Consider the following 27,112-nt stretch of genomic DNA (forward strand, 5'->3'; position numbering starts at 1 on the left):
ATATACTTTATAGGGTCGGAGATGCCTCCTTCTACCTGTTACATACATTTCCTGCCGGCACAAAGTTATAATACCCTTCTACCCTATGGGTAGCGGGTATAAAAACTTAATATGTTTATTTTCTTTAATTTATTCCATTATTAATTAAAAAGGATTTAGAATGATCACAAGAATCTCTTTGTCGACCTAGTTATAATCAGCGATTGGATCCGATGGTTGACAGCTAGCTACACAAAAAACCTGATATTTAGGAGATAGGCCTTTCGCTGAAAGTAGACCTTCAACTCAGCGAGATTCTTGTAGATCGTAAAAGTGGATAAGGTATACCCAAGATATATCTTGGAATCAGACTTGGCTCAAAATTTATATTTGGGATGCATTTCAATCCCTTCTAGTACATAGGAAGTCATTAATTTATGTAAATAATGTTGCCTACTGTAAGGCATAAAGTCTGTGCAATTAAAAAGTACATAGTCTAAGGCGTTTGCTGAGTACCACCTCAGCTAATGAAATAATTAGCAATTAACACACAGTATCGGTGAAGATTTAATAGCAGCAGAAAGTAAAATAATCTATGAGCAACGACACGCGAGTAAAATGACAATCAATTTCGCATTTCAAAAGTCAAGCTCTTGACATTTTGAAATCACTGGATCATGGCCAGCGAGTCTGAATGCTAAGGCTATACAGTGACGTATACGTATTTCTAAGAATCCCAAACGTTCACAGGTCAGGGATGCTTCCGCTCGTTTCTATGGGGATGCCGATAAAGACAATGTCGAGCACACAGTGATTCACTACACAATATTCGACCAAAAACGAACATTACTGACGTAACAATAGGACACATTACTCCAGAAAATATAATCATCTAGATAAGCAAAAGAAAAGAGAATTGAAACAAGTATGAAAAGTACAGTTGGGCGTGTTTGACTGTGAGATACCCGCTACCCATTTTGAACAAAATAAAAACAGTGCGGTATTATTCTTAAAATATACCGAACTAATATACCACAAAATCACTAAAATTTTCCAAAGGCTACATTTGGTATATTGGGACAGTACTACATTCAAAATATAGTAGACCATAGAGCAAAACATAAACCAAATTGTCAGCCCAAATACGACCGTATAGCAATAGGCGCTCTGTTCCATATAATATTATTATACCCGCTACCCATAGGGTAGAAGGGTATTATAACTTTGTGCCGGCAGGAAATGTATGTAACAGGAAGAAGGACCCCATAAAGTATGTAAAGTATATAGAAAGTATCTTCTTGATCAGCGTCAAGAGCCGAGACGATCTAGCCATGTCCATCTATCCGTCTGTCTGTCTGTCCGTCTGTCAGTCTGTCCTTATAAAACACTGAATCTCTATGAACAGCATTTGTTATGTTTGCACGCAGATCAAGGTTGCTTCAAATTTTTGGACCCCTCCTTTCCGCCTCCGCAAATCAACAAAAATCGAATAACAAGCGTCGTTTTAAAGCTAGAGCTAGAGCGAATATTGTGTTATATAATAATAACAATAGTATTTATGATTCTTGAAAATTTTGTTTTGATTAGATACAAATTGTTAAAGTCATTAAAGAAATACTTTTGTATGGGCAAAAACGCCTACTTACTAGGGGTCTTAGTTGCTTTGGCTGACAATCTGGTATATTTTGCGCTCTATAGTATACACTGACTGAAGTAATATTATATAATAAAAAAATAAATATAATATATATGTATATTTATATATAAATAAAAAAATAAAAAAAAGATGCAAATTAGTATATTTTTGGTATTTTTGTGGTATATTATTTTAGTATAATTTGGAAAAATACTGCAATATTTTGCTATTATTCAAAATGGGTAGCGGGTATTTCACAGTCGAGCACACTCGATACACTCGACTGTAGCTTTCTTACTTGATATTCCTAATATTGTATTCAATTTAATTATATTATATAATAATTTAAAAAAGTATGATTTCGGACAATGTCTAAGGTTTGGCACGTCGATAACCTCTCTCTTGACTTTATAGTCAAACGCTATCTCTTATGACGCACAATAACAGGGACTCGCATTATACGAACTTTATTTACTTTGTGTATTTAAGAAAGCACTCTTCAGTTGTAGATTAACTGTCGCTTTGAAATGTCGGTCTTAAAATTCTCGATTCTTTGTCTCATGTGCTTTATTGCGACTGCTGCAGAACCAAAATGTGGGATACAAAAAAGAAAGTTGACGAGCTTAAAATGCGACGAATTGAGCAGCTTCACGGAGATAAGCAGTGTCCTTCATTTACCCACAAGGAACCTTCAGCAGCTAACTATCCAAAGCAGGGATACAAAGCTAACCATTGGAGCAGCCAACAGTTCTGTGAACATGCCGCATTTGCTCCTTCTCGATCTGTCCCACTCGACAGGTCTGGAACTTCTCAGTGAAGGCTTCTCCAAATACCCTAATCTCACTGATATCGACATCACTGGCTGTGGCTTAGAACAACTGCTAGACTCGCACTTTGCCTTCGATTCCATGGTGCACTTGCTGAAGGCAGGTCAAAACAAGCTTAGTTCTCTGTCGAAGGATTTGTTTAACAGACTTCCCCGTTTGCAAAAGGCTTATTTCTACAAAAATGGTTTGAGACATTTAGAATTGCCACACATGCCAAATCTTAGGTACTTGGAGATTCAAAGAAATAAGTTAACTGATTTCAACCTTAACAATTGTCCACGCTTGGAGCATCTCGACCTCAGCGGCAATGAACTCACTGAGGTAAGTTGCACCAGAAAATCATGTGTTGCTTACAATATTAAAGCTCTACTCTATTTGCTTTGCAATAAAGTTTCAGATTAGTTTTCAGTTTTAACTCATCGACTAAGAAGCAATTTCCATTGCGATTATTGGATCTCTCATTCAACAAGATAAGTGTGCTTCGCGAAAACCATTTCGAATTCCTGGGTGAACTTGAAATACTGGACTTATCTCACAATAAATTCACCACCCTGAAGAGTGTTCACTTATCAGGTCTGACTTCCTTACGCCATCTGTATTTGGCGTCAAACTACAAAATGAAGATACAAGAACACACATTTGAAGCACTCGAGCGTCTGGAGGAGCTTGACTTGTCCCACACTGGTCTCGAAAATCTGGATCCGCATCTCTTCGGCTACAAGCAGGTGGACAAACAAGGACTTTATGAGTACTTGCCAATGGCTCACATGCGACAGCTTAAATTAGACGGAAATAAACTTCAGCATCTGGACCCTAGAGCCTTTGAGAAATTGCCTTTTTTGGATACACTCTTGCTCGCCGATAATGCATTGCGTGTTCTTCCTGTGGGCCTTTTTGCTCCAATACAAAATCTGACGGTGCTTCATGTGGGTCACAATCAATTGACGAAGATAAGCATAGATCTTCTGGAGACTATAAGCAACATCACGGTTCTACATATTGACTATAATCAGCTGACTATTCTACCCGACTTGAATGGGACGCTACCCCATTTGAAGAGTATGGCCATCGAGGGAAATCCCTGGCAATGCGACCTCTTTGCCCAAACGGAGCGTTGGCTGATCTCAAGAAAAATAGCGTATATAAAGCTTGACTACGACTCTTTTAGCAGCGATGAGGAGCTGCCCCTCTGCATTTAAGAATTGTATGCGGAATGGGTTGATGGAGTGGGAGTGGGATGATTGACATAAACATAAGAGTAATGATGTAATGATCAAATATTCGCTCTGTAATTGTTTTCATTCAAGTCCTATTAAATGTTGTTGAATTATTAAATGTTGTTGAATTTTTTGATGCCGCTTGTTCAACCAAAATTTGCTACAGCCGGAAAGTAGGCAACAATTTTTTTGTATATCGTAGTTATGTTCATTTGCTTTAACCACGGTTACCACTTTTGGTACAAATGTAACAAAACTGGTACATTTTTGTTGCGTTGGTACATTGGATCACTTTTTTTCATATTGGTACATTTTCAATATGTCTAGTCTAGTTTTTAAATTTTTCATAATATTTTATGTTCACATATATTTTCACATATTTTTTTTAACAAATGGCTCTGTTCCACCAGACATAAATAATGTATCACTTAGAAATTGAACGTGTCAATTGAGAAAATATGTATGCACCAATGTAAGGTCCATCACTACGTAAACAGTTATATATTGTGAATCACAATTTCTGATTCAGCCAAATTTCTAAGCGATGGAGAACTTGGCATAGTACCTATAATGAAAACCTTAGAAAATTTATTTATTTATGGTGATCCTGATGAAATAATATCCCAATGGAACCAACTCCGACTTTCTTTAAATCAGGGAAAAAAAAAGATATTCGTAAATTTTTGACAGACACTGAAAATAAAATAAACGGTGTTGACGAACCGCTGTTCAGGAGCTTAATAGAATTCATAAACAACTTGATTTCGATGCCACATAGCTCTGATGCTGCAGAGCGAAAAATTTTTTGAAATTTCGTTAATGAAAACTAAATTACCAAATAAATTAGAATTTAAGTCACTGGCGCAGCCGGACTTCGAACAAGGGATTTTCCATTCCCTTGAAATTTTGTGGAAATTTTTGTAGTGAATGGTTAAATAATACATATTCAAAAGAGAGAAAACTGCATAAAAAATATAAAAGTGACACACAAAAGTAACATGTGCAAGTAAAACAAACAAAAAAATCAAATTCCAATTGCCACACAAGCGGCCGTATATGTGATCATGAATCGCTGAAAAGGCACCAGGATCGTTTTCATTTATCAACTTACATTAACGCAAATTTACTATTAATTTGTGAAATACACAAAAACAATCATAAACGAATGAATAAACTAAAACTGCACAAATATTACAAAAAAAATCACACACAGTGATACTGTTCACTTCGGCAAATGCCATGTATGTATGTGTTTGCGTTACCTTCGCTTGTGAAATTCTTGATAATAATTAATATCTATTACACAGGAAAGAGTAAGAAACAAATAATAATTCAACGCTATGGATTCATCTAGTCCTATAAGCACAAGCCTGAATCTACATCCATTACTAGGCCTTGTACATCAATTACCCACCTATGAACCCACCTGACAATCTTGAAAGATTTGTAAGTAGAGTAGAACAGCTACTATTGTTAGCCGGATCAGTGGACGAAGCAACATGCGGACAGTACTTGCTTGGAACTATCCGTGGCAAGATTAAAGGCAGAGCAGACGAAGCACTGAGTGTCCGCGATGTACTCCTCAGTTGGGATGACATTAAATCAAATCTCAAGCGACTATACTCCAGCAAGAAGACAGAAGAAATGCTTGCTTGTTAGAGAGCTACATACTCTTCCGGATGGACTCAGTATGGGAAGATTATATTTCACAGCCACGAGAATAAGAAGTGAATTGATGTCACTGGCCAGAGAAGCAGACCCTAGTGGACACTCCCTCGCGTCCAAACGTGACCAATATGACATTTCCGGCTAAATACATTCCCAGTTGCATTAAAGGACCCACTTAGATCGGCCATTAGAAACCAAAGGCCAGAGACGATCGAGAAAGCGTACGAGTACGGACAGCTTGAACTAAACTTTTCTAGAAGTCTGAGTAAACATCCTGGAAACCATAACACCGACAAACTAATACATTAAGAACACACAACACAAAAATTGTAAAATTCAAAATATCGTCGGAGTTCGTGGCATACACCAACAACACGTCACCGAGCCATCCTTCTCCGATCCGGCCATTCCCCCCCCTATGGTTGACTGTATGGCCTTCTCTTCGGACTTAACATGCCCCTCTCTGCGGCCACATGGAATAATGCCGAACCGGAAACTCCAAGCCTACTCTATGCAACCCCAAGCCTACTCTATGCAACTCTGACGATAATACACTCATACCTAGATTCTGACATACACACACATGTTCAGGCCTTTTGTAATAAATTGCCACTGACGAAATAGTCAGTCTTATTCAGTTCTCCAAACAGCACAGTGCTTTTATTTGTGAGTATTTCTAACATATTACAGAATTTTCTCGCAGATGAGACTCCAGTCCACTGGACTGAAGCCTTCCGCTCGTTCGTAGAATAATATATAGAATAATATATATATATATTTTTGATGAAACGATACAGCTTTCAGAAATAGCACCGCTAACGAAATCGTCATTGAACTCATGCCAATTTTGGGAGTCGGAATATTTGCAAGTAACCACATAATGACCAGCAATCGTCGTCGTGTCTTGCATTTGGAGCACGTGGGCATCTCGTCGCCATCTAATACCTCTTCGCGTACGAATAAATCCAAGCAGGCGGCCAGTTTGCAGAGCGATGACGATGGCAACGGTAAGCTCAAGTCCCAGAATCAAGTCAAAGGTAACGCTTGTGTTGCTGCAACTTGTGCACTTCAGTGTGCTTTTTAGTTGACCCACGAATAGGTCGCGTATCCGAGAATTCTCGTCATTGTCCAGTGACAATGAGAAGGCGGATCTGACTTGGGAGTGGTTTTCGCGCAACGAGAATTCTCGGATACGCGACCTATTATTTTTTGCGTTTGCGTTGGTACATTGGATCACTTTTTTCATATTGGTACATTTTCAATATTTCTAGTCTAGTTTTTAAATTTTTCATAAAATTTTATGTTCACATATATTTTCACATATTTTTTTAACAAATGGCTCTGTTCCACCAGACATAAATAATGTATCACTTAGAAATTGAACGTGTCAATTGAGAAAATATGTATGCGCCAATGTAAGGTCCATCACTACGTAAACAGTTGTATATTGTGAATCACAATTTGTGATTCAGCCAAATTTCTAAGCGATGGAGAACTTGGCATAGTACCTATAATTGTAAAGTAATATTTATTTATATGTAGAAAAGTATTTCGCGTGTCATCAACAGTACATATGTTTATGTTTTTATTTTTGCCACGCCCACTTCCGCCCCCGCAAAGCTAATTTTGGTATATACAATAATGACTATAGTCTTCGTGGTTCCTGAAAATTTGGTTGCGTTGAGATTAAAATTGTCGAAGTTATTAAAGAAATACTTTTGTATGGGCAAAAGCGCCTACTTACTAGGGGTCTGAGTTGCTTTGGTTGACAATCTGGTATATTTTGCGCTCTATAGTATACACAGAGTGAAGTAACATATCAATATACCAAATATACAATTTAGTATAATTTTGGTATTTTTGTGGTAAAATATTTTAGTATATCTTGGAAAAATACTGCAATATTTCGGTATTATTTAATGGGTATCGGGTATTTCACAGTCGAGCACACTCAACTGTAGATTTCTTATTTGTTTTAAGGCTATATTCGGCTATATTTTAAGGCTAAATTTCGATCCTATAAAAAGTTGTTTAGGAAATAATCTTATGTGTAACACAACGGCTGTGGCAGTCATATCTTATTTGTTATGATTGACAATCTGGTATATTTTATACCCTAAGATATATTTTCAGCATTATAGCACATCGATATACCATATATATTCTTTGGTATATTTTAGCAATTATTCGGTATATTGATTTAATATATATTTTAGGAATAAAACCGCACTTTTATTAAAAGTGGGTAGCGGGTATCTCACTATTTAGCACTATATATTTTTTCGAAGAGTTTTAATGTGTGCTTTCATTAGGAGAATTTATGATTGAAAATCTGCTATATTTTAAACATAACCGCTTATTCATATACCAAATATAGCCTTCAGTACAGTTTAGTAATTTTTCGGTATATTTATTAAAATTGGTCAGTGGGTATCTCACTGTCGATCACACTCGACTATAGCTTTCTTATTTGTTTCAATTTAAACTCTATTAGCTTACAAAACTTGAAAAATGTACAGTATGTGAATCGTACCAATACTAATGTAAAATAGTTGCTGACATCTTCAGCTCTCTTAACGAATAAATACCTAAGCGACCCTCTAACATTTCTGAATATACTGCAGGGTATTCAAACAAGTTTAACACACAACCAAATGTTGCCATCGTCATAACCATGACAATTAAATCCCAACTATACTAGCCAACTGATTGGATTATAATCCATAAAAATCTCAATTAGACTATTAAACTATCCGGTTTCCCCTTTTGCATACAGTTGGATGCAACTTCGCTGCGAGGATTTCCCGAATTGTTGGAGCTGGAGCTCAGCGGAAATTCGATAACTGAGATTGGCAAGGACACTTTCCAGCCATTGATGGATCTGCGCATACTAAATCTCTCGATGAATGCTTTGAGTGCACTTCGTGTCCAAGTCTTTGGCTCATCAGCTGTGCAGCAATTTGCATTACAACAATTGGATCTTTCACAGAATAACATACGTCTGCTCTTCGACAATCAATTTCGATTGTTGGGTGGTCTCCAGATGCTGGATTTATCCGGCAATAGCATCGTCAGTCTAAACAGTCTTCACTTTGCGGGGTTGCAATCCCTACGCAAATTGTATTTGCAGTCGAACGATCTAATCGAAATAAAAGAAAACACCTTCTCAGCTCTCGAGGATCTGGATACGCTCGACTTGTCGCACAACAGCATCGAATACCTGGGCGAGTTTGTCTTTGGCAGTAAGACGCTGCCACGTTTGCGCAAACTAAACTTAAACGCCAACAATCTGAAGCATCTGCACACCATGGCCTTCTCTTCGCTGCCCTTCTTGGAGTATCTCTCGCTGGGCAACAATGAAGTGCGTCACCTGGACGAGCGCATCTTTGCTCCCTTGCGACAACTGCAGAAGCTGCATTTGGGACACAATCAATTGACAGAGTTAAGCAGCGATATTCTGGAGAGTCTAAACAACATCACAGATCTTCTCATTGATAACAATCAGTTGACTTTTCTGCCCGAATTGAATGGAATGCTGCCCCATTTGCAACGTGTGGCCATTGAGGGAAATCCCTGGCAATGTGCCTGCTTTGCTGAACTTGAGCATTGGCTGCACTCCAGACAGGTGAAGTATCTGCGTGATAACACCGGGTTCTATAACGGGGAGAAGCCACTTTGCGTGGTCTCAACAGTTGAGAATTGTGTGCGAAATGTGTTCGACGATCGACATCAAGACGCTATGGATGAGTTTGAACATCATCTGAATGGCAATCAGTCCGAGGAGCAAAGTGACGAAGCAGAATGATAATGATTATTTGTTATGATTAATTCATATTCTATTACTAATGAAACAATATTCGAAGAATTTGTGTATGCTTATTTAAATAGTCTATATAGTCTATTAATAATATTTTATTGTTACTTATTTACTACTTAATCGCTGTATTACCATTATATGATTTTTAATTAGTTCATTCAGTTATTCAGTTGTGTGTTGATCACTTGACTTACAAAATGTTTGCTATCAATTCACATAGCATTTGAACCCAGCATCTCTTTTGAAAATGGTTCACAAAATCTCAACTAACTGAGCTACGAACGCAAACACTCAACACTCTACGAGTAGATAAGATTTTATGGAAATTTCGGTGGATTACCGAATTTTGTAAGAAATTTTGGTCTTATTTTGAAAATTTAGCATTTTTCAGACTAATGTTCATAGTTTTGAGATTTTGTTCTTCAAGTGGTCTTATTATAAGAACATAATTCTTAAGACGAATGTTCTTGATTTTAGATCGTGCAATAAGGCTGGATTTTTGTAAACAAAAAATCATAATATAACATATAAAAAAAGCGTTTGCTTAGTAAAAAAAATTTAAAAATTTTTAAATAAACTACCTAAATTCACATGCATGAATACTTCACCAAATTTGATCGTGCAATAAGGCTGGATTTTTGTGAACATTAAATCAAACTATCAACTTTTTCGGTATATATAAAAAGCCATTGTTTATTAAACAAAATATGATTTTCAATTGAAGTACGCATGGGGAAATATATGAATTTTGACAATGACTAGACTTTGTCATGTTGATAACCTAAGGGGTCTCTCTATCTGGACTTTATAAAATATGAACATCACTAGAGCGAAAGCTCTCTTGACGCACGAAAACCAGGTTCGTTTATTTTGGTACTAATTCAAAACGCTGCTCAGTTGTTGCTGAACTGTCACGTCGAAATGTCGTCGCTTTTTAATTCGACTTGTCTATGCCTCATCTGCTGTGTTGTCATTGCTGCCACACAAAATTGTGAGATAGAAGGAGACTGGTACGCCGATTTAAAGTGCCAGGAAGTGAGCAGTCTACAGGAAATAACTAGAGTGAAATCTTTATCCTCAATACTCCAACTAAATCTCGTCATCAATAACAACCATACAGAGCTAATCATTGGAGCAGCCAACTTTACTCTTCCCACTTTGATGGGTATCGATCTGCATGTGCCACACTTAGAGCTTCGCAATGGCGCCTTCGCCAATTTTCCTGATCTAGGGTGGATCACTATGAATGACTGTGGCTTGGAGCAATTGGAGAAGTCGTATTTTTCCATTCATCGGAGGATGCTCCAGATCAGAGTCAGCCACAATAAGCTCAAATTTATCTCAAAAGGTGTTTTTGAGAATCTTTTCCAATTGGTTTATGTTTATTTGGATCATAATGATCTGACTCATCTGGAGTTGCCGCACATGACTTACCTGAGAGATCTTTACCTTGGACATAATAAATTAGACGATTTTAACTGTGATTGTCCACACTTACTACTACTCTACCTCAACGACAATCAACTCACTCACGTAAGTTGCATCATGATATTTGTAAATGAATATTGAAGCGCTACTGAAGTTGTTTTTGCGTATTATGAGTCCCTTTATAAACATAATACATGCTCTCTAAAAATATTTGAACAACTACCAAATATTCTGTGCTGCACAAAAAAAAAACTATTAACATATATTGAAAATTTCTTCATCATAAAATTTGAAAAATAATTCATAGATGTAACATTAATAGAATGTTGTTAACAATCTTAGAAATATATCAGCTTAATTTACTACCAGTGTCGCAAAACTTTATTTGTATTTGAATATTAACGTTTATTTGAAAAATATGTACACACTTAAAATAAATATATACACACTTAAAGCAAATATGTACACACTGAAAGTTAGTATGTACACAATTAGTAGTGAAAAAAGAAGAAAGTAGCAAGATCACATTTTGAGTTTGAAATAAATAAAAATAATAAAACTATAATTCTACCACAACCCGAGCATTTGAAAGTAGATTCGTAGATTCGCTTTGTACTTAAGAGATTTGTTTAGAAACTTTTATTTATTTGTATTATTTAACAGCAAAGAAAAATGTATCTGAAATGAATAACACATATAATAGGACTCAAACAAGTTTGACAACAACAATTCCTTTGAAAATCAGATGACGTCATATGCAAACAATTTCTTCACAAACCACTCACCTTAAAACTTTTCGATTCCTGTCATTTTCTCGATTAGGTGGATTCCACTTCATTCCAACAATTACCCGAATTATTGGAGCTGCAGCTGAGCGGAAATTTGATAACTGATATTGGCAAGAATACTTTCCAGTCGTTGACAAAACTGCGCACTCTAAATCTATCGAGGAATGCATTGACTTCACTTCCGGCAGATGTCTTTGGCTCATCAATTGAGCAGCAATTCACATTGCAACAATTGGATCTCTCTCATAACAACATTAATGTGCTCTTCGAAAACCAATTCGAATTGCTAGGTGGACTCCAGTTGCTGGATTTATCCGGCAATAAAATTGCCGTTTTGAAGAGTGTTCACTTCGCAGGTCTGATTTCGTTACGCCATTTGTATTTGGGGTCAAACGACAACATGGAGCTAAGGGGACACACCTTTGAAACACTCAAGCAACTGAAGACGCTCGACTTGTCACACATTGGTCTCGATACTCTGGGTCCACATCTCTTTGGCTACAAACAGGAGGAGACAGAAAGTATCTATTATTACTTGCGAATGGCTCACATGCGTAAGCTTAATCTAAACGGCAATAAACTCCAACATCTGCACCTTAGAACCTTCGCTAAGTTATCCTCTTTGAAAGAACTCTATCTGAGCAACAATGCATTGCGGTTTCTTTCCGCAAGCGTGCTTGATCCAATACAAAATCTGAGGAAGCTGGACGTGAGTTACAATCAATTGGCAGAGATAAGCAGCGAAGTTCTGAATAGGCTGAACAACATCACGGATCTGCATATTGACAACAATCAGCTGACTTTTCTACCCAATCTTAATGGAACGCTGTCCCATTTGCAAAGTGTTGCCATCAAAGGCAATCCCTGGCAATGTGTTTGCTTGATGGAATTAAAGGATTGGTTGACTTCCCGCCAGGTAAACTATGAAGACGGCAGCAATGTGAAATGCGTGGAGTCAACCTTTGATTACTGTGTGCAAAATGTGAAGGATGATCGACGTAACGATGCTGAGAATGAGCTTGAGTTTTGGCGAACAATCGGATGATGTAATCCAATGGTAAAAGTATGTAATTAAATCGTAATATTTACAAATTGAATTATTTGCTAGAGTAAAATATTCTTCATGATAAAAAAATATGGGCTTAACAATTTTAAGAAATTATTTTCAAGTACATTAAAGATGATACTTTTTACAATAATCAAGTTCGTTTTAATAAACATACATCAATAAATGTCATCTCAACATTATCATTATCTTTAACACTTTGTTTTAATTAAAGACATTCACCTAAAGAGAATAAAAGATAACCATAGCATTCTCATTTAGACACAAGGAAACTCAAAACGAGGCTTCAACATTGCATCGACAACTTGATTCGCTGTCCGGATTTGAGCAATGTCGCTGAAATATATGTATTCGGTGATGAAGTGATGGCTGCAGCTGAATTCTCCACTTGTCGAATTAGTATCTCACTTAGCTTTAAAATATATTTACTGTAACATTCAAAACAAGTAAGAGAGCGAACCACTTGACTGTGAAATACCCGGTACACACATTCAATAAAAAAGCAAGAAAGAAAGAAACCCGCTACCCATTTTGAATAAAAGCTAAATATTGCGGTATTATTCTCAAAATATACCAAAAATATTACAACATACTAAAAATATACCGAATGTTATATTTGATTATTTGGTATATCGCTATAGTAGCTCATTAAAAAAATACCATAGACGGCACAATATACCAGATTGTCGACCAAAGCAACTAAGACCCCTAGTAAGTAGGCGTTTTTGTCCATTCAAAAAAATTATTGATTTTCAGGGGCGGAAGTGGGCGTGCCAAAATTATAGCTCTATCTCTGATAGTCTCTGAGATCCAGTGTTTCATACGGACAGACGAACATGGCTAGATGCTGATCAAGAATATATATACTTTATAGGGTCGGCGATGCCTCCTTCTACCTGTTACATAAATTTCCTGCCGGCACAAAGTTTTAATACCCTATGGGTAGCGGGTATAAAAATAGTGCAGTATTAATCTTCAAATGTACAAACTTAATATACCGTAAAAATACTGAAGAATATACCAAGGGCTATGTTTGGTATATTGATATTGATTCAGAATATACGAGATTGCCAGGCAAAGCAACTAAGACCCGACAGCATCAGATCTCGAAAATTAAATCTCTTACATACTATCTATCTGTCTGTCCGTTTCCGACAGCCATAGCTACATCGCTTTGTCTATTAATGCTGATCATAAATACATACACTTTATGGATTCGGAGATGACAACTTCTGTCAGTTACAGACATTTCCTGTAGACACAAAGTGATATTCATCGCCTACTCTATAAGTAGCGATTGTAAACATAATTTTCGGTTTATGCCATTATCACATTCAATAGCATAAACTTGGCCTCTGACATACGGATGCTGAGTTTTCTTTGATCCAGTACTATTACGAGTGCTAATAGACCACCACATGCTTCACAGATAAAAATTATAGTTTTTCATTAAAAATCCCTTTTTCCCATTCTACACAAAAAATTGAAGAATACTTTCAGGCTGACTAATGTACGAAATAATCCGCTTATCTACGGCTTACGAAATTTTTCCTTTGATTATTATCATTTTCATTTCAATTACGCATTTCGGACGATGACTAAACTTTGTCATATTGATAACCTGGGGGCCACATTCTCTAGACTATATAGAACATGGACGTCACTCTAGCGAAAGCTCTCTTGACGCACGAAAGCCAAACTCGATACCAACGAAATTCATTTATTTTGCGTACTAATTCAAACGCTGCTCAATTGTTGCTGAACTGTCACGTCGAAATGTCGTCGCTCTTCAATTCAATTCAATCAATATATGTATCTCTCGAGGAATGCATTGACTTCACTTCCGGCAGATGTCTTTGGCTCATCTGAAATGCAATTCGCACTGCAACAATTGGATCTCTCTCACAACAACATTAATGTGCTCTTCGAAAACCAATTCGAATTGTTGGGTGGACTCCAGTTGCTGGATTTATCCGGCAATAAAATCGCCACTCTGAAGAGTGCTTACTTTTCAGGCCTGCATTTGCAGAAGCTAAATGTGGGTTACAATCAATTGGCGGAGATATGCAGCGATGTTCTGGAGAGTCTAAACAACATCACAGATCTGCTTATTAACAACATTCAAACGACTTTTCTGCACAAATTGAATTAGACGATTCCCCATTTGAGGGATGATCGACGTAACGATGCTAAGGAAGAGCTTAAGTTTTCAGATAAGGTCGTTTAATGATTAGATTTTGTGTTTGTTTAATAGAGTAGCTTTTTATTATTTACAGATCATTAATATGGTTTCCACTATAATATAAACTTAAAAGCGTCGACACAACAATTTGTTTTCAAGTTCTTTAAAGATAAAACTAGTGACATCAATTAAGTTAGTTTTAATAAACAAATATCATGAAATAAAAACTTAAGATGTATATTTTTTTAATTTATTCCATTATTAATTAAAAAGGTTTTAGAATGATCACAAGAATCTTACGTACCGGAACTCTATGTCGACCTAGTTATAATCAGCGATTGGATGCGATGGTTGGCAGCTAGCTAAGGTATACCCAAGATATATCTTGGAATCAGACTCAAAATTAATATTTGGGATGCATTTCAATCCCTTCTAGTACATAGGAAGTCATTAATTTATGTAAATAATGTTGCCTACTGTATGACATAAAGATCGCTGGTGCTCTGCAAATCAAAAGTACATAGTCTATGGCGTTTGCTGAATACCACCTCGGCTAATAAAATAATTAGCAGTTATCATGCAGTATCGGTAAAGATTTAATAGCAGCAAAAAGTAAAATAATCTATGAGCAATGACACGCGACTAAAATGACAATCAATTTCGTATTTCAAAAGTCAAGCTCTTGACATTTTGAAATCACTGGATCATGGCCGGCGAATCTGAATGCTGAGGCTATACAGTGACGTATATTTCTAAGAATCCCAAACGTTCACAGGTCACGAATGCTTCCGCTCGTTTCTATGGGATGCCGATAAAGACAATGTCGATCACACTGTGATTCACTGTACAAGATTCGACTAACAACGAACATTACTGACGTAAGCGATAGGACATATAACGCCAGAAAATATAATCTCCTAGAGAAGCGAAAGCAAAGAGAATTAAAACAAGTATAAAAGCTACAGTTGGGCGTGTTTGACTGTGAAATACCCGCTACCCACTTTTAATCAAATAAAAACAATGCGGTATTATTCTGTAAATATACGGAACCAATATACCACAAAAATACTAAAACATGCCGAAGGCTATATTTGGTATATTGGGACAGTATTGCATACAAAATATACCATAAAGCAACACATATACCAAATTGTCAGACCAACTAAGCACGGATAGTAGTAGGCGCTTTTTGCAATATAAAACAAGTAAGAAAGCTACAGTCGAGTGTACTCGACTGTGAGATACCAGCTACCCATTTTGAATAAAATAAATATAATTTGCGGTATTTTCTCAAAATATACCGAATATACTGCAAAAATACTAAAAATATACCAAATGGTATATTTGGTATATCGACATAGTACCGCATTCAAAATATACCATAGACGGCACAATATACCAGATTGTCAGCCAAAGCAACTAAGACCCCTAGTAAGTAGGCGTTTTTGCCCATACAAAAATATTTCTTTTATAACTTCGACAATTTTTATCTGATCGCAACCAAATTTTCAGAAATCATAACTACTATAGTAGTTATTATATATACCAAAATTCGGAACTCTAGCTTTAAAATTACGCTTGTTATTCGATTTTTTTGTTTTGCGGGGGCGGAAGTGGGCGTGGCAAAAATTTGAAACAAACTTGATCTGCGTGCAAACATAACAAATGTTGTCGAAAAAAAATTATAGCTCTATCTCTTATAGTCTCTGAGATCTAGGTGTTCATACGGACGGACGGACAGACACACAGACGGACAGACGGACAGACAGACGGACATAGCTATATCGTCTCGGCTGTTGACGCTGATCAAGAATATATATACTTTATAGGTATATATATATATACTTTATCGAATAACAAGCGTAATTTTAAAGCTAGAGTTCCGAATTTTGGTATATATAATAACTACTATAGTAGTTATGATTTCTGAAAATTTGGTTGCGATCAGATAAAAATTGTCGAAGTTATAAAAGAAATATTTTTGTATGGGCAAAAACGCCTACTTACTAGGGGTCTTAGTTGCTTTGGCTGACAATCTGGTATATTGTGCCGTCTATGGTATATTTTGAATGCGGTACTATGTCGATATACCAAATATACCATTTGGTATATTTTTAGTATTTTTGCAGTATATTCGGTATATTTTGAGAAAATACCGCAAATTATATTTATTTTATTCAAAATGGGTAGCGGGTATCTCACAGTCGAGTACACTCGACTGTAGCTTTCTTACTTGTTTTCGACAGCATTTATTATGTTTTCACGCAGATCAAGTTTGTTTTAAATTTTTGTCACGCCCACTTCCGCCTCCGCAAATCAACAAAAATCGAATAACAAGCGTAATTCTAGAGCTGGCAATTTTGGTATACACAATAACAACAATAGTAATTGTGATTCCTGAAAATGTGGTTGCGATCAGATAGAAATTGCCGAAGTTATTAAGGAAATACTTTTGTATGGGCAAAAACGCCTACTTACTAGGGGTCTTAGATGCTTTGGCCGACAATCTGGTATATTGTGCCGTCTATGGTATATTTTGAATGTGGTACTATATTGATATACCAAATATACCATTTGCTATATTTTTAGTATTTTCGGTATATTTTGAAAATAATACCGCAATATTTTGTTTTTATTCAAAATGGGTAGGGTGGCGAGCAGACTCGACTGTAGCTTTCTTACTTGTTATTCATAATATTATATTTAATTCAATTACGCATCGGGGAAGGTATGATTTCGGACAATGTTTAAGCTTTGGCATGTTGATAACCTCTCTCTTGACTTTATAGACAAAAGCTATCTCTTATGACGCACAAGAACTGGACTCGCATTAAACGAACTTTATTTACTTTGTGTATTTAAGAAAGCACTCTTCAGTTATAGATTAACTGTCGCTCTGAAATGTCGGTTTTTAAATTCTCGATTCTTTGTCTAATGTGCTTTGTTGCCACTGCTGCAGAACCAAAATGTGGGATACAAAAAAAGCAAGTTCACGAGCTTAAAATGCGAGGAATTGAGCAGCTTCACGGAGATAAGCAGTGTCCTTCATTTACCCACAAGGACCCTTCAGCAACTAACTATCCAAAGCAGGGATACAAAGCTAACCATTGGAGCAGCCAACAGTTCTGTGAACATGCCGCATTTGTTCCTTCTCGATCTGTCCCACTCGAAAGATCTGGAACTTTTCAGTGAAGGCTTCTCCAAATACCCCAATCTCACTGATATCGACATCACTGGCTGTGGCTTAGAACAACTGCTAGACTCACACTTTGCCATCGATTCCATGGTGCACTTGCTGAAGGCAGGTCACAATAAGCTTAGTTCTCTGTCGAAGGATTTGTTTAACAGACTTCCCCGTTTGCAAAAGGCCTATTTCAACCATAATGGTTTGAGTCATTTGGAATTGCCGCACATGCCAAATCTTAGGTACTTGGAGCTTCAAAGAAATAAGTTAACTGATTTCAACCTTAACAATTGTCCACGCTTGGAGCATCTCGACCTCTACGGCAATCAAATCACTGAGGTAAGTTGCATCAGGAAATTTATCATGTGTCGTTTACAATATTAAAGTTCTACCCTTTCTGCTTTGCAATAAAGTTTCAGATTACACCACCTGCAGAAGGTTTTAACTCATCGACCAAGAAGCAATTTCCACTGCGATTATTGGATCTCTCAAGTAACAACATAAGTGTGCTAACCGAAAACAAATTCCAATTTCTGGGTGAACTTGAAATACTGGATTTATCTGGCAATAAATTCACCACTCTGAAGGGTGCTCACTTCTCAGGTCTGACTTCTTTACGCCATTTGAGTTTGGCGACGAACCACAAAATGGAGCTAATAGGACACACATTTGAAGCCCTCCAGCAACTGGAGACACTTGACTTGTCCTTCATTGGTCTCGAAAGTCTGGATCCGCATCTCTTCGGCTACAAGCAGATGGACAAAGAAGGACTTTATGAGTACTTGCCAATGGCTCACATGCGACAGCTTAAACTAGACGTAAATAAACTTCAGCATCTGGACCCTAGAACCTTTGAGAAATTGCCATTTTTGGATACACTTTTGCTCGCCCGTAATGCATTGCGTGTGCTTCCCGCGGGCCTGTTTGCTCCAATCCGAAATCTGAAGGTGCTGGATGTGCGTCACAATAAATTAACAGAGATTAGCAGAGATCTTCTGGAGACTATAAGCAACATCACGACTCTACATATTGACTATAATCAACTGTCTTCTCTACCCGACTTAAATGGGACGCTGCCCAATTTAAAGCGTATAGCCATCGAGGGAAATCCCTGGCAATGCGACCTCTTTGCCCAAACGGAGCGTTGGCTGATCTCAAGAAAAATAGCGTATATAAAGGATGACTACGAGTTTTTTAGCAGCGATGAGGAGCTGCCCCTCTGCATTTGAGAATTGTATGCGGAATGGGTTCGTCAATCGACATGAATATCTCCATACTTATATAGAGCAAAATGTCGAAGCAGACTGATGGCGTTGATAATGATTAGAGTAATGATGTAATGATCAAATATTCGCTCTGTAATTGTTTTCATTCAAGTCCTATTAAATGTTGTTGAATTTTTTTGACAGCGCATCATCGCACTTGGTTCAGAGTGATGAGTTTAAATCAATTGGCAGAGATAAGCAGCGATATTCTTACTCGAAATAAAATCACGGCTTTGCATATTAACTACAAACTACATGTGTGCCACAGGGACGCTTTTGCGTTCGACCTAAACATAACATTTTTCCGGCAAAACCCATTTTCTGAAAGACGAAGAATTGAAATACATTTTCCACCTTTAGAATGCCGCTTGTTCAACCAAAATTTGATACAGCCGGAAAGTAGGCAACGATTTTTATACCCGCTACTCATAGAGTAGAAGGGTATTATAACTTTGTGCCGACAGGAAATGTATGTAACAGTTAGAAGGAGGCATCTCCGACCCTATAAAGTATATATATTCTTGATCAGCGTCAACAGCCGAGACGATATAGCTATGTCCGTCTGTCTGTCCGTATGAAACACTGGATCTCAGAGACTATAAGAGATAGAGCTATAATTATTTCGACAGCATTTGTTTGTTTGCAAGCATATCAAGTTTGTTACAAATTTTTGCCACGCCCACTTCCGCCCCCGCAAATCAAAAAAATCGAATAAGCGCATTAATAATTAAAGCTAGATCTGCGAATTTTGGTGTATACAATAATATCTATAGTATTATTATTATAAGTCCTAAAAATTTGATTGCGATCAGATTAAAATTTTCGAAGTTATTAAAAAATACTTGTGTATGGGCAAAAACGCCTACTTACTGGGGGTCTTAGTTGCTTTATCCGACAATTTGGTATATTGTGCCGTCGATGGTATATTTTTAACGTGGTACTATATCGATATACCAAATAAACCATTTGGTGTATTTTTAGCATTTCTGTAGTATTTTCGGTATATTTTGATAAAATTACTGCAATATTTTGTTTTTATTCAAAATAGGTAGTGGGTATCTCACTGTCGAGCACACTCGACTGTAGCTTTCTAACTTGTTATTTATATTAATTTGTATTCACAATTATTGTATTTAAGTAATATTATTTATGTATGTATGTGTAATATCATAATTAGTTGTATATTTCATTAATCATCCAAATTATATATATGTATATGTATGTTCCCTAGTTTAGTAGATTGTTTAATTGATTGTTCTACCCGAAAGCTACGCCATCTACTATGTATGTTCTGTTTAATTTTGGCTTCTGTAGAGCCAGCCAGTCAGAATTATAATTAATGAAAAAGAAAACAGATTAATAGATTTATTCGTATCGGAACAAGTTTTTGTTTTACAATGCCTATGTTTTATTATGTTGATAACCTCTCTTGACTATATAGACTATCTCTTCCGACGCACAAAAACCGGTAATCGCAATATGCGAACTTTATTTACTTTGCTTATTCAATGAAGCTCTCTTCAGTTATAGATGAACTATCGCAAACAAATGTCGTTCTTAAATTTGTCAATTATCTGGCTCATCTGCTTTGTTGCCACTGCTGCAACACAAACTTGTGAGATAGAAGATTCAAAGTTCTACAGCTTAAAATGCCAGGAATTAAGCAGTCTCGAGGAGATAAACGATTTCCCCACAAGAAATCTTACCGATTTACAAATCATAAACACGCAAACAAAGCTAACCATTGGAGCAGCAAACAGTTCACTGAACATGCCGCAATTTTCGACCCTCGATCTGTCGCATGTGCCATGCCTTGAACTTCTCAGTGAAGGTTTCTCCAATCTTCCCAAACTGTTTGAGATCAACATCTCTGGTTGTGGAGTAGAACAACTGCTGGGTTTGGGAGTTCCACGCCAGTGACAATAAGCTTAGTGTTCTCACAAAAGATTTCCTCAGCAAACTTCCCAATTTGTTTTATGCTTATTTCGCAAACAACTCTCTGAGTCATGTAGAGTTGCCATACATGGAATATCTAACTGTATTAGACCTTAGTCATAATAACTTGACAACCTTCAACATCACCTTTGGCAATTGTCCATCCTTGGAAGGCCTCTACCTCAACAACAATAATCTCACTCAGGTAATTTACAGCAAGAAATTTGTCATGTGTCGTTTAAAATATTCAAGATCTTCTGTTTTTGTTCTGTAATGAAGTTCCAGATTACACTCCCTGCAGAAGTTGTGGACTCATCAGTAGAGAAATTATTTTCACTAAAAGCATTGGATCTCTCAAACAACAGCATAAGTGAGCTTTTCGAAAACCAATTCGAATTGCTGGGTGAACTTGAAATACTGGAGTTATCTGGCAATAAAACTTCCGTTTTTAAGAGTGCTCTCTTCGCAGATCTGACTTCGTTGCGTCATTTGCATTTGCAGTCAAATGGTAAATTGGAGCTAACAGAACACACTTTTGAAGCACTCAAGCATCTGGAGACGCTCGACTTGTCATACAATGGTCTCGAAATTCTAAGTCCCCATCTTTTCGGCTACAAACAGGTGGACACGCAAGGACTTTATGAGTACTTGCCAATGGCTCACATGCGATGGCTTAATCTAAACGGCAATAAACTCCAGCAGCTGGACTCTAGAACCTTTGAGAAATTGGCATTTTTGGAAGAGCTGTGTCTGAGCAACAATGTATTGCGTGTGCTTCCCAAAGGCCTGTTTGTTCCTATACAAAATCTGAAGGTGCTGGACATGCGTCACAATCAATTGACAGAGATTAGCAGCGATATTCTGAAGAGTCTAAACAACGCCAAGGATCTGCTTATCAACTATAATCAGCTGACAACTCTGCCCGACTTGAATGGGACGCTGCCTCAATTGCAACGAATGGGCATTGATGGGAATCCGTGGGAACGTGCCTCTTTTGCCCCATTGGAGCAATGGCTGATCGCAAGAAAGATACAGTATCTGACAGATGACTACGAGTTTTATAGCAGCGATTAGAAACTAGCCCTCTAACTTCGAGCTCGTATGCGGAACGAGCTTGACGATCGACATGAAGGTTTTATAGATGAGTTTAAATAGCATCAAGCAGTCGGTGGAGCAATTTGCCGAAGCAGTCTGATGATGCTGATAATGATGAAGAATTTATTTGATAACGAAAACATACACACTTGCCAGTTAAATAAATTTTCTTAGTAATAATTCCCTTAAACCTTCTAATTTTTACTTTGGTTTTACTATTGTTTTCCATCAGTACGAACTTGACCTCCAACACACAGAAATTCTTATTATACTTACATATTAAAGGTCTTCTTTTAAATGTAGTACTTTACTAATATACCAAATATAACCTTTGACAAATATATACCAAGTAAAGTATTTTTTTGGTGTACTAATTTGGTATATTTTCAACTTAATACCACAATGTTTTGCTTTTTTAAAAAATGGGTAGTAAGTATCTCACAGTCGAGTACACTCGACTGTTTCTTTCTTAGTTGTTATGCTTAATATTATATTTAATTCAATTACGCATCGGGGAAGGTATGATTTCGGACAATGTTTAAGCTTTGGCATGTTGATAACCTCCCTCTTGACTTTATACACAAACGCTATCTCTTATGACGCACAAGAACAGGGACTCGCATTAAACGAACTTTATTTACTTTGTGCATTAAAGAAAGCCCTCTTCAGTTATAGATGAACTGTCTGAAATGTCGGTTTTAAATTTTTCGATTCTTTGTCTAATGTGCTTTGTTGTCACTGATGCAAAACCTTCATGTTGGGTACAAAAAAAAGCAAGTTCACGAGCTTAAAATGCGAGGAATTGAGCAGCTTCACGGAGATAAGCAGTGTCCTTCATTTACCCACAAGGACCCTTCAGCAGCTATCTATCCAAAGCAGGGATACAAAGCTAACCATTGGAGCAGCCAACAGTTCTGTGAACATGCCGCATTTGTTCCTTCTCGATCTGTCCCACTCGAAAGGTCTGGAACTTCTCAGTGAAGGCTTCTCCAAATACCCCAATCTCACTGATATCGACATCACTGGCTGTGGCTTAGAACAACTGCTAGACTCACACTTTGCCATCGATTCCATGGTGCACTTGCTGAAGGCAAATCAAAACAAGTTTAGTTCTCTATCGAAGGATTTGTTTAGCAAACTTCCCCGTTTGCAAAAGGCCTATTTCAACTATAATGGTTTGAGTCATTTGGAATTGCCGCATATGCCAAATCTTAGAGAACTGGAGCTTCAAGGAAATAAGTTAACTGATTTCAACCTTAACAATTGTCCACGCTTGGAGCATCTCTATCTCAATAACAATCAACTCACTCAGGTAAGTTGCATCAGGAAATTTCTCATGTGTCGTTTACAATATTAAAGTTCTACCCTTTCTGCTTTGCAATAAAGTTTCAGATTACACCACCTGCAGAAGGTTTTAACTCATCGACCAAGAAGCAATATCCACTGCGATTATTGGATCTCTCAAGCAACAACATAAGCGTGCTTCTCGAAAACCAATTCGAATTGCTGGGGAAACTTGAAATACTGGAGTTATCTGGCAATAAAATCACCACTCTGAAGAGTGCTCACTTCGCAGGGGTGACTTCGTTACAATATTTGCATTTGGCGTCAAACTACAAAATGGAGCTAAAACGACACACATTTGAAGCCCTCGAGCGTCTGAAGGAGCTTGACTTGTCCCACATTGGTCTCGAAAATCTGGATCCGCATCTCTTCGGCTACAAGCAGGTGGACAAGCAAGGTATCTTTGATCACTTGCCAATGGTTCACATGCGTAAGCTTTATCTAACGGGCAATAAGCTCCAACATCTGCACCCTAGAACCTTTGAGAAATTGCCTTTTTTGGATACACTCTTGCTATCCCGTAATTCATTGCGTGTGCTTCCCGCGGGCGTTTTTGCTCCAATACAAAATCTGACGGTGCTTAATGTGGGTCACAATCAATTCACGAAGATAAGCAGAGATATTTTCACGACTCTAAACAACATCTTGGCTCTACATGTTGACTATAATCAGTTGCCTTCTCTGCCCGACTTAAATGGGACACTGCCTAATTTGGTGCGTATGGCCGTCGAGGGAAATCCCTGGCAATGCGACCTCTTTGCCCAAACGGAGCGTTGGCTGATCTCAAGAAAAATAGCGTATATAAAGGATGACTACGACTTTTTTAGCAGCGATGAGGAGCTGCCCCTCTGCATTTGAGAATTGTATGCGGAATGGGTTCGACGATTGACATGAATATCTACATACTTATATAGAGCAAAATGTCGAAGCAGACTGATGGCGTTGATAATGATTAGAGTAATGATGAAATGATCAAATATTCGCTCTGTAATTGTTTTCATTCAAGTTATATTAAAGGAAGATTCTGGGACGCTCTTGCGTTCGATTTAATTCGATTTTTTTTCGGCAAACACCATTTTCTGAAAGACGAAGAATTAAAATACAAATTTCACCATTCTAAAGGCCGCTTGTTCAACCAAAATTTGCTATAGCCGGAAAGTAGGCAACGATTTTTATACCCGCTACTCATAGAGTAGAAGGGTATTATAACTTTGTGCCGACAGGAAATGTATGTAACAGGTAGAACGAGGCATCTCCGACCCTATAAAGTATATATATTATTGATCAGCGTCAACAGCCGAGACGATCTAGCTATGTCCGTCTGTCTGTCCGTCTGTCCGTATGAACACCTAGATCTCAGAGACTATAAGAGATAGAGCTATAATTTTTCATCGACAGCATTTGTTTGTTTGCAAGCATATCAAGTTTGTTACAAATTTTTGCCACGCCCACTTCCGCCCCCGCAAATCTACAAAAATCTTATAACAAGCGTAACTTTAAAGCTAGAGTTCCGAATTTTGGCACATATAATAACTACTATAGTAGTTATGATTCCTCAAAATTTGGTTGCGATCAGATAAAAATTGTGGAAGTTATTAAAGAAATACTTTTGTATGGGCAAAAACCCCTACTTACTAGGGGTCTTAGATGCTTCGGCCGACAATCTGGTATATTGTGCCGTCTATGGTATATTTTGAATGTGTATTGATATACCAAATATACCATTTGCTATATTTTTAGTATTTTCGGTATATTTTGAAAATAATACCGCAATATTTTGTTTTTATTCAAAATGGGTAGGGTGGCGAGCAGACTCAACTGTAGCTTTCTTACTTGTTATTCATAATATTATATTTAATTCAATTACGCATCGAGAAAAGAATGATTTCGGACAATGTTTAAGCTTTGGCATGTTGATAACCTTTGACTTTATAGACAAACGCTATCTCATACGATGCCCAAGAACTGGACTCGCATATTGCGAACTTTATTTACTTTGCTTATTCAACGAAGCTCTCTTCAGTTATAGATGAACTGTCGCAAATAAATGTCGTTCTTAAATTTGTCAATTATCTGGCTCATCTGCTTTGTTGCCACTGCTGCAACACAAACTTGTGAGATAGAAGATTCAAAGTTCTACAGCTTAAAATGCCAGGAATTAAGTAGTCTCGAGGAGATAAACGATTTCCCCACAAGAAATCTTACCGATTTACAAATCATAAACACGCAAACAAAGCTAACCATTGGAGCAGCGAACAGTTCACTGAATATGCCGCGATTGTCGTTCCTCGATCTGTCGCATGTGCCACGCCTTGAACTTCTCAGTGAAGGCTTCTCCAATCTTCCCTATCTGATGCATCTCAACATCTCCGACTGTGGGGTGGGACAACTGCTTGTCTCTCACTTTCCTACCGTTTGCCCAATAATAGAGTTCGACGCCAGCGACAATAAGCTTAGTGTTCTCACAAAGGATTTGCTTAGCAAATTTTCCAAATTGATTTTTTGCTGTTTTCGCAAATAATTCATTGACTCATGTAGAAGTGCCATACATGCGATCTTTAGGTATCTTAGACCTTAGTCATAATAACTTGACAACCTTCAACATCACCTTGGGCAATTGTCCATACTTGAAAAAGCTGTACCTCAACAACAATAAGCTCACTCAGGTAATTTTCATATGTCGTTTAAAATATTAAAGCTCTACTGTTTTTGTTCTGTAATGAAGTTCCAGATTACACTCCCTGCAGAAGTAGTTGACTCATCAGTAGAGAGAAGGTACTCAGACTGACAAAATTGGATCTCTCAAATAACTCCATAAGTGAGCTTATCGAAAACCAATTCGAATTGCTTGGTGAACTTGAAATACTGGAGTTATCTGGCAATAGAATCACCACTCTGAAGAGTGCTCACTTCGCTGGTCTGACTTCCTTACGCCATTTGCATTTGGCGTCAAACTACAACATGGAGCTAATAGGACACACTTTTGAGGCCCTCGAGCAACTGGAGACGCTTGACTTGTCCTACATTTTTCTCGAAAATCTGAGTCCGCATCTCTTCGGATTCAAACAGGTGAACAAGAAAGGTCGCTATAAATATTTGCCAATGGTTCACATGCGTAAGCTTTCTCTAACGGGCAATAAGCTTCGACATCTGCACCCTAAAACCTTTAAAAAATTGCCCTTTTTGGATACACTCTTACTCGCCGATAATGCTTTGCGTGTGCTTCCCGCAGGCCTTTTTGTTCCAATCCGAAATCTGAGGATGCTTGATGTGGGTCGCAATCAATTAACAGAGATTAGCAGAGATCTTCTGGAGGTTCTAAACAAAATCACGGTTCTACAAATTGACTATAATCAGCTGTCTTCTCTACCCGACTTGAATAGGACTCTGCCCAATTTGGTGCGTATGGACGTCGAGGGAAATCCCTGGCAGTGCGACCTCTTTGACCAAATGGAGCGTTGGCTAATCTCAAGAGAAATAGCGTATATAAAGCATGACTACGACTGCATTTGAGAATTGTGTGTGAAATAAGTTCGACGATAGACATGAAGGTGTTATGTATGAATTTCCAATGTTTTTAAAGATTTGATTGTGAAATAGCAAAGTTAAGAGTGTGTATATTTTAAATGCTACAATTACTAACAAAATTTATATTGTATATTGTACAACAACAATATATAA

At 37.4% G+C, this 27,112-nt stretch overlaps 5 protein-coding genes across 5 annotated transcripts in view; all 5 read left to right on the forward strand.

The window, feature by feature from the left end:
• The window catches only part of LOC132788306 (protein artichoke-like), a 33,068-nt gene extending 13,952 nt beyond the window's left edge, over positions 1 to 19,116 (forward strand). The window contains exons 2-4 of the mRNA XM_060795639.1: positions 11,395 to 12,402; positions 17,553 to 18,131; positions 18,206 to 19,116. Coding sequence (XP_060651622.1) covers positions 11,395 to 12,402; positions 17,553 to 18,131; positions 18,206 to 19,021 — 2,403 coding nt within the window. The 3' untranslated portion in view covers positions 19,022 to 19,116. The remainder of the gene's footprint in view (positions 1 to 11,394; positions 12,403 to 17,552; positions 18,132 to 18,205) is intronic.
• Positions 2,710 to 3,641, forward strand: LOC132792888 (insulin-like growth factor-binding protein complex acid labile subunit). The gene is made up of 2 exons (XM_060802413.1): positions 2,710 to 2,763; positions 2,834 to 3,641. Exons 1-2 carry the CDS (start codon positions 2,750 to 2,752, stop codon positions 3,639 to 3,641), a joined length of 822 nt encoding a protein of 273 aa, XP_060658396.1. The 5' UTR covers positions 2,710 to 2,749.
• On the forward strand, positions 6,969 to 9,217 carry LOC132792905 (leucine-rich repeats and immunoglobulin-like domains protein 2). Its single transcript, XM_060802441.1, has 2 exons — positions 6,969 to 7,001; positions 8,104 to 9,217. Exons 1-2 carry the CDS (start codon positions 6,969 to 6,971, stop codon positions 9,130 to 9,132), a joined length of 1,062 nt encoding a protein of 353 aa, XP_060658424.1. The 3' UTR covers positions 9,133 to 9,217.
• Positions 19,117 to 20,827: 1,711 nt separating the features above from the next.
• Positions 20,828 to 22,066, forward strand: LOC132788307 (platelet glycoprotein V-like). Its single transcript, XM_060795640.1, has 3 exons — positions 20,828 to 20,954; positions 21,103 to 21,197; positions 21,446 to 22,066. The coding sequence occupies exons 1-3, from the start codon at positions 20,828 to 20,830 to the stop codon at positions 22,064 to 22,066; spliced, it is 843 nt and encodes a 280-aa protein (XP_060651623.1).
• Positions 22,067 to 22,841: 775 nt separating this feature from the next.
• LOC132788309 (insulin-like growth factor-binding protein complex acid labile subunit) lies at positions 22,842 to 26,944 on the forward strand. The gene is made up of 4 exons (XM_060795641.1): positions 22,842 to 23,399; positions 23,474 to 24,145; positions 25,668 to 25,811; positions 26,303 to 26,944. Exons 1-4 carry the CDS (start codon positions 22,842 to 22,844, stop codon positions 26,942 to 26,944), a joined length of 2,016 nt encoding a protein of 671 aa, XP_060651624.1.
• The last annotated feature ends 168 nt before the right edge of the window (positions 26,945 to 27,112 follow it).

The sequence above is a fragment of the Drosophila nasuta genome, chromosome 3 (genome assembly GCF_023558535.2).
Source record: "Drosophila nasuta strain 15112-1781.00 chromosome 3, ASM2355853v1, whole genome shotgun sequence".
Lineage (NCBI taxonomy): Eukaryota > Metazoa > Arthropoda > Insecta > Diptera > Drosophilidae > Drosophila > Drosophila nasuta.

Excerpts from the sequence above, each read along its gene's own strand:
- LOC132792905 (XM_060802441.1), top strand. The coding sequence starts at position 6,969 with ATGACTATAGTCTTCGTGGTTCCTGAAAATTTG. Across the intron at positions 7,002-8,103 it reads TCGTGGTTCCTGAAAATTTG|TTGGATGCAACTTCGCTGCG; the intron begins GTTGCGTTGAGA and ends TTTTGCATACAG.
- LOC132788307 (XM_060795640.1), top strand. The coding sequence starts at position 20,828 with ATGCCGCAATTTTCGACCCTCGATCTGTCGCATGTGCCATGCCTTGAA. Across the intron at positions 20,955-21,102 it reads TGGAGTAGAACAACTGCTGG|ACCTTAGTCATAATAACTTG; the intron begins GTTTGGGAGTTC and ends TAACTGTATTAG. Across the intron at positions 21,198-21,445 it reads ACAACAATAATCTCACTCAG|AGTGCTCTCTTCGCAGATCT; the intron begins GTAATTTACAGC and ends TCCGTTTTTAAG.
- LOC132788309 (XM_060795641.1), top strand. The coding sequence starts at position 22,842 with ATGTTGGGTACAAAAAAAAGCAAGTTCACGAGCTTAAAATGCGAGGAA. Across the intron at positions 24,146-25,667 it reads ATGGGACACTGCCTAATTTG|CTAACCATTGGAGCAGCGAA; the intron begins GTGCGTATGGCC and ends ACGCAAACAAAG. Across the intron at positions 25,812-26,302 it reads TCAACATCTCCGACTGTGGG|TTATCTGGCAATAGAATCAC; the intron begins GTGGGACAACTG and ends GAAATACTGGAG.